At 47.0% G+C, this 7966-nt stretch overlaps 1 protein-coding gene across 1 annotated transcript; it reads right to left on the minus strand.

Annotated features, from left to right (window-relative positions):
• Positions 1-36: 36 nt before the first annotated feature.
• LOC106015769 (kelch-like protein 23) lies at positions 37-6790 on the minus strand. The gene is made up of 3 exons (XM_013095901.5): positions 5335-6790; positions 4177-4588; positions 37-725 (listed from the first exon to the last, which is right to left on the minus strand). The coding sequence occupies exons 1-3, from the start codon at positions 6311-6313 to the stop codon at positions 413-415; spliced, it is 1704 nt and encodes a 567-aa protein (XP_012951355.4). The 5' UTR covers positions 6314-6790; the 3' UTR covers positions 37-412.
• Between the last annotated feature and the right edge of the window lie 1176 nt (positions 6791-7966).

Below are 7966 nucleotides of genomic sequence, written 5' to 3' on the forward strand. Positions count from 1 at the left end.
TAATTCAGGGTATATGCAGGTCATATACTCCTACAATTTTTATTTTTTTTTTATCTGATGCCATGACTTTCCTGTCTCTCCCAACTGTTCAAAGGACAGAAAACTAGAGAAGTTAGAGGACAGAGCAGCCTTTTGTGTAGCATCAACGCTGAGGCATTTGTGTACTCTTGTGTACACTGACCACTATTTCCAGTAACAACCTGCAAACTACATGTAGTCGCAAAGGTTTCACTGGCTTTTGCTTCAAGATAATTGCCAAGTAGAAAACAGAACAGCTAGGAATGAAACAGATCTATTTTTAAAATTAAAAATTAAAAAATAAAAATCGCAAATCAAATTTGATACAACGCAGTTCCCGTCATCTGTAAAGCACATGACTTTTTCTTTATGGTTATGTTGGATCTGGTATCACTCATACCCATGTATCAAACCTTCGCACAGAGACACAGCCACGAATAGGAAGGGGGCAAGGCAGTTTGTTTTCTATGACCTGGCACATATCAACATAGGGATCAAAGAGGACTACAATGGGGAGGGCACTGTTCCCCTTTCTCTGTCCAAGGAGATAAATTTGTCCATTAACAGTGCTGCATCCCATGAAGAACTTCTTGGTCAAGCATTCCTCATCCACACGAGTCCATTCATCTGTTTCCACATCAAATCGAAAAGCTCCCCCTCCTATGGTGTACAGAGCACTATTCAGTGATGTGATGCAGAGGTCATACCTGAGAGGGAATCACAGAATTACAGAAAAATTAAAGGTGGAAAAAAACTCCAAGACCATCTGGTCAAACCATCCCCCGACCACCAATGTCACCCACTAAACCACGTCCCTATGCACCAAGTCCAACCTTTCCTTGCATACCCCATGAGACGGTGACTTGACCACTTCCCTGGGCAATCCATTCCAATGCCTGTCCACTCTTTCTGAGAAGAAATGTCTCCTAATTGTTTAAATTGTTGAAGAGTAGGGGCATGATGTTTCCATTTTTCCACTCACCAGGGACATTGCCCAAATGCCAGGACTTTTCAACTCAGATGGAGACAGGCTTGGTGACTCCATCGACCAGTTCCCTCAGGACCCTGAGATACATGTCATTAGGAAATAGATTAGTACCCATAGACTTGTACCTGTTTAGAGGCATCAGGTGGTGTTGAACCTGCTCTTCACTTCCAGTGGGTGGGACTTTGATCCCCCAGCCTCCATCTATGGTGTCACAGAAATGAAAGACTTGGGAAGCCCGTCTACCAGTGCAGATGGAGGCAAAGAAGTTGTTGAGTACCTCAGCCTTCTGCATGTCAGTCGTTACCAATTACTCAGCTATTGAAACTCACTCCTAATAGAAGAAATTAGCCACCTATAATTGCTCACACACTACTATTTTCACCCCTCGGTTTATCTTCACAAATGTTAAAGGCACATGGTGGCCTCTGGGGACTCCTCCTGTCCCCCCAGCGCAGCAGCCCGAAGGAAGCTGGGTCCTCTCAGTCCTCTCTCGTGCTCTTCCTCGAGGCTCTGTGCAGAAGGGCTGCCACCTCTCGCACAAGGGCTGGGGGATAGGAAAGAAGCACTCACGCAAACTCTGAGAATCGGCAAGAGTTGTTTATTGCCGGGACATCCTGCAGGTGAGCCTGCGGGATGTCCGTGATGTTCGGTGGCCCCAAGCTAACGCTTGGGATGGCGCCTGAGCAACGAGTAGGGAGCTGGGCGGGCACTCCTGCGCTGATGTTGGTGCTCATGGATGGAAGAGAGCAACGACAGGCTGCGGCAGTCCCAGGTCCGTTCCGGTGGAGGTGGATCCACTTGCATTTCTTCCTCCACCTCCTCTTGTGGACCCAGCTCCATGGGCTCGACAGTGCTTGGCTGAAGGTCAAGCCAGTCTTTGCCCGGGACCGCCCAAACAAGTTGCCTTCCATTCCGCATATTTTCAGGCCAGGGTGCCGAGCCAGGTGGTCGTCCAGTTCCGCCCGCAGGTCCCATGCCGCTGTCAGCCTGATTTTCACGCATGGATTTGAGGCTGCTGACAGTTTGATGGCCACGCCTGGGTCCCACGCTCCATTCTGGACTGTTGGCACGCCTCTGCTCCCTGTGGCTGTCTTCTCGATGCTCCTGATTTTGCCCCATGCCACCGTTACGCCTCTGGGAAGGCCCAGGTCCCCTTTTGGTGGTTGCTTGAGGGGCCGGCCTGTTCCCCGCGTCATTGTGGTACCAATGGTACCGCCGATATCTGTCAGTGGGGTGGGCGCCAGAGGTCTCTCGAGCACTGATGTCTCTTGTGCTGCTGGCGCTCTCCCTCCACCCACGACGCATCTCCTTCATATTAGCTGCATTCCTTCTTGGTGCTGTTTCGGACGGCATCGCTATCCTTACACACCAAGAAGGGCCGCTTCTCGCTTTGATGCTTCTAGTTGTCCTCCTGCCGCTTTCGCTGGCTGCCGGAAGAGCTAGTCGCTGAGCGAGTGGTGGGCCAGTGGCAGGGGGCTTGTTTTATAGGGCCCACGGGGCAGTGGTGGCCACTGTGACCTCAGCAAGGCTCTGTGATGGAGTGGCCCCCGCGTGGCAGAAGGCAGTTAGGGTTGCTCAGAGGCTCTAGAGGTCTAGGGACTTGAGACCTCTTCCCAAATAATCAGTATCCACAGTACACACCATTAGCTTCAGCTATCCCCTGCCCCAGTCTCCCCATCTCCGGTGACAGCAGGAACACTACCTACTCGTGTTTACTCAGGTTGCAAAGATATGAAGTGCTCCTACTCCTGCCCAAAAGCACAGCCACTGTCCTATGACTACGGAGCATCATTACAACAATTATCAGCAAGCAAGAAATCAACGTTTTATACTAAGCCTCATGTCAGTGAACGGCATTATCAGGGAAGCTTGCACAATTAAACCATAATTCAGTGGATGGATGTTAAGTACTTTACAGATGAGCAAATTAAGAAAGCATTAGCTGCAGGATTCAAGGGTGCCAGCTAGCGACCAGCGACGTCCTGTGTGTGCTCCCAGCACCCAGGAGGGTCCCAGGCAGCCACCAGGCAGCTGCAGAGGAGTCAGGAGCCACCTCCTCCCCTGGATAATTCTTAAGATGTGGAGGAGGAAGTAGAGACTAAGAGGGGGAGACTTGAAGTCAGAGGCACTGCAGATAATGCAGGATTATGTTTGCTGGAAAGTGTCTTTATTCCTGCTGCAGCATGCAGAATGTTTGCAGTGCTGGCTCTGGACAAAACATCCAAAGCAGCACCAGCTACAGATGGGTCCCGCAGGGCCAGAAAAGCACCCAGGCTACCAGGAGATGCCATGGTTCACTCAGCTACATACCCACTTAGACCTGACTGAGAAAAAACACTCCTGATTGCTTTTCTGCAAGCTGCTAGAAATAGTTCCATATCTTGCCAATAAATCCCCACCACCAGACTAATGGACAGTGGACAACTCCAGCAGTCTTCCATTGAAATGGAATTTCTTGCACACACAAAAAACGACTGGAAATGGGTGATGTGGGAACATCCATCTCCTGTCCCATGTGCTGATACAGGGGAAGGAGGGAGGACAGGGACAGTTTGCTTCGAGATGTAACGGAGAGCTTGGCTCTTACACACTTGTGGCTGCATCAGCCCTTTACCATGGATCCCGGAGCTCAGGGATGGGAACCGGTCATCTCCTGGCAGCCAAAGCAGCAAAGGATGCCACTGGCTTCAGGAAGCTCTGCCTCAAGCTTTATATATTTCAAATATGGGTGACTTTAAGCTGTTTTCCACAGTCTGTGGATCGTTTCTCTTGCTCAAATAATTTAGCTTTAACCTGAGGCTGTGGGCTCAATCCTTGCTGTCAAAACCCAGCGTGTAGCTTTGCATGCAGCCCCTGCAGGTATGGGGGAATACAGCATGAATCTCTCTGACTCTTTCAAATTCTAGCAGAGCTGCTTTATGTTTGTAGAAATCAATATAAATAAAAATATATCTGACAGGCTTTAATCTACATTTCTCCAGTATATCATCATCTGTGCTGGATTTACCATCTTATAACCCTCCACTGACTCCTTTCCAGGTTCTTTGCATCTCTCTTGTACTGGAATCCCAAAGCTAGCCACTGTTCCAGGTGGTCTCATTGGTGCAGAGGGGAACAATAACAGCCCTCTCTCTCGAGCATCTCTCCTCATCAGGTCCCAGATTTCTTACCTTGGAAGTGGGGAAAATGAGATGACATCCCAGCTGTCTGTCTCCGTGTTCAGCCTTTGCACTCCGCCATAGACGTGTCCATTTTCATCCAAACCACAGACCACATAGATCCTGGTCCCCACACTGACCGCATCTCCTCTCTCCACAGGTTGAACCATAGGACTCATGCTTTCCCACTGTGGGTCCACCAAAGCCATGCGCTCCACTTCTGCGATTATCCCTTCATCTGTGCTCCCTCCAAGTACATACAGGTAGAGCCCTGCTCCTACTGCACAATGGCTATTGCGAGACTTCTTCATGGCAGGCCCTTCCAGCCAGCTATTACTCAAACAATTGTAGATCAGCACCCAATCGACACTATACCACACAAACTCATCCCGGAAATATCCTCCTGTCACAAAAAGGAAGTTCCCTGGAAAGACAGCAGAGAAAAGGATCAGTTACACAAAGGCTAAAAATTGGTCCTGAGGGCTTTCTTTTTATTATTATTTTTTTTTTCCTCTGAGCTGTACCAGTAGGCTGCAGGATGAGCAAAGAAAACGACTGCTCTTTGTATTAGCAGGCAATATTTGATTCCTCATCTGCCCAGATATGCTGGGCCCACAGGATGAAGCAACTCTTTCCAAGTTGGTTCCCACTCTTGAACAGCAGAAAAGAACCTCTGGGGATCTCACATCCAGCCTTCCACTTGAAACGGGACTATCATCAACACTAAGTAAGGGAAGTCATGGTTTTTGAGCTGTCTTGAAAGTCTCCAAGGATGAAGACATCACAACATTCACAGGTAAATTTATCTTAAAGGCAACTTTAAGATAAGGCAAATTTATCTTAATCAGCAGTCACCACCTGTCAAAACCAAGGCCAAAAAAAATGCTTAGAGTCGTTAGACTCACTCCAGATAAAACTAATGTGAGGAATCCAATACCTTTATTGTTCCTGCTATAAGAAAAAATAATTTAGCTTTGCCTAACAATCTTCAAGGGCTATGGAAAACAAGGCCATTCCTTGAACACAAGTGAGGTTTTTGGCAATGCTATATTTTATAGGAAAAAGCAGCTGAATTTGCTGCATTTGAGACTCTAAATAAGCCTCAGCTTTTCTTTGCGTTTGCTCAGTCCCACTTGTTGGCATCACTTGAGGTACAGGTCTGCAAGTTACCTACTGCTGCCACTGCGTATTGTGTGAGGTTTCTGCGCTGCAATGGAGAACAAGCCTGCCAGGTCCCTGTTTTAGGTTGAAACAGAAATAATTCTTGTTGTTCGTTGTCATGCTTTCCTCCCAGGACATATAAGGTGTCATAGCTCCGACCAGCATTAGGACACAGCTTCAGATTTTGCCAGCTGGGTGGAGGACAGCTGTCTAACTTCTTTATTAGTCTGGAGAAGGTATCTGACTGTCCATGGCGCTTGCTGCGTTTCACCAAGACATCGAGGAAGGACAAACTCAGAAAAGCGACCCTGACTTCGCCCACCAAATCCAAAAAGTCTTCCTCCCTCGTTGCTGGGTCCTCCATTATCCACCTCACAATACTGTCAAAAACCACATCTTCTCGAGGAACAAATAGCTCATCACTTTTTAGGAAGTGCATCAACGTTTCTTTGGGTAGAGCCTTAAATTCTTCCTGACACATCACATCCCCCCAGTGGGTGAGAGCTACATTCATAGCAGATGCATGCAGCTCTACAAAGGCAAATTGCTGTGAGTAGGTCATCAGGCCCAGGCAGTTGGAAACATGCAGCTCCCTCTCCAGAAATTTCTCACACAACAGTTTCACCCTGTCAAACTGTAAAAAATCAGCTGTTTCCAGTAAGCTGATCACATTTTCTTGACCTATTAGCACTTGGGCTGTGCGAGTAAACTCAAGAAGTGCCTGAAAAGGTGCTGCATCGATCCCTCTGATCACTATATGGTGCTCGGTGCTCTCTCTTGCACCCCCAAAAAACATTGCTTCAAAATAACGGCTGTGCAGTGAAAGTGCCCTTCGGCTGACCTGAAAGAGTCTCTCTCCAACCTCAAGAACCGTGTCTGCAACCATTTCTGCCTGAGGTCCCAGCTCTTCCGCTTCTTGCATGGACTCCATGTCTGTTGACTGCTGACCAGTTAAAATTAACTCCGTCCCTACGCAGTCTTTACTCATGTGAGGTCTCTGGAAACATTATCCGCCCAGCTCCAGGATAAATACAAGATAAGCCAACCTTAGCCTAAAAATAGAATATGTTTTCCACCCTCCTGCTTTGCTTTTCAGCCTTTCCCGCTGCTTTCAGAGCAGCAATAGCAGGAAAGCTGTTTAACTACAAAGAGAAAGATTTAATTACCACCCACCTTTGCTAGGCAATACCAAAGTCAATCGGGGGAGCTGTTCTCCAAGCAAAAAGCCTAGACTAGGAGGAGGAGGAGGGAGGTAAAACAATCAAAACCTTCCCAAGCACTGACTACACCTAAGGAAGTTATAGATTATCGTTGAACCTGCTGGTAGAAGTAAAAAATGACTTACTACAATGCTTTTTATTTCTGAAAAACAAAAACTTAAGACTTTCCAAGAAAAACAATTTCCCCAAAGCTAGATCCTTCACCAATTTAATATCAAATTCCAGATTGCTTGCAGTATTTGTTAAATATTTAGCTTTAATAAGACACGAGGGGAAGGAATGAGCCCCCACGCAAATACCAAAGGCAGCCACATACCTAGCCAGCCTCAACCTCGATGCACTAAACCAATAGTCATAGAATGAGCAACAGATCACTCAGATTCCACACTGTGGATTTCCCAGAGCATTTAGACCAAGCTGTTAAGTGGAGAGATTTGCACCCTGGCTTTGAACTAGGGCTACTTACCTTAGTGGTTTTCAACAGACAAAACAGTGCTACATGGATCTAGTACACCTATTTCCCTCTGCAGGTAAGCAGGGGGAAGTGCCAATGATAGAACAAGGGAATAGCACAAAGCTGCACCAGGGCAGGTTCACACTGGATGTAAGAAAAAAATTCTTCACTGTGAGGGTGGTTGAACACTGAAATAGGCTTCCTTAGAGAAGCTGGTGATGGCCCATGCCTGTCAGCATTCAATAGGCACTTGGACAATGCCCTCAATGTGCTTTAACTTTTGGTTAGTGCTGAGTAGGTCAGACAGATGGACTAGATGATCTTCGAAGGTCCCTTCCAACTGAACTATTCTGTTTTGCAGTATTACAAAAATATGTTGGAATGAGCATGACTCTACAGACAGCTATGGAAAACACTTGAAGAATTAACCCCTAGGAGCTGAAAATCCAGAAGCACTTGTTTATACAGGGTTTTATATCACACTAGACAAATGGTCCCTACTGTCACAGCTCCCTGGACAACTCTGATATACTGAACTTGGATCGACCTACTACGAGTTCCCAATCATTTTAGAGTTGACCCAGGAAAAGCCATGAACAGGTTGTTGTTGCCAAAGCGAACAGCCAGTACAGCCTGCCCTTGCCATGCTTTCTCAAAGATGCACAGGAACAAGACTCCTGCTGCCACCAAAACCCTTCACCCAGCTACAACCTCCTTGTAAAGGGTCCACAGGAAACAGAAAGTAGCAGAAGCAGGTTGCCTACAGGCTAGATGCAGGCATCTTCTATAAGAGAATCTAAAATGCCTAACAAATGCAGATGTATTCACATAAGGGACCTGAAGCTATCATTTTTCATTGCTTTCCTGCCTTAGAATGGAACACTATTTCTGATCTGGTCACTTCTTTTATTGTTTTGCTGTGTTCGCCCAGCAAAAGACATTTGTTCACCCCTTGAACAAATGTCTT

The sequence above is a fragment of the Anas platyrhynchos genome, chromosome 29 (genome assembly GCF_047663525.1).
Source record: "Anas platyrhynchos isolate ZD024472 breed Pekin duck chromosome 29, IASCAAS_PekinDuck_T2T, whole genome shotgun sequence".
In the NCBI taxonomy this organism is placed as follows: domain Eukaryota; kingdom Metazoa; phylum Chordata; class Aves; order Anseriformes; family Anatidae; genus Anas; species Anas platyrhynchos.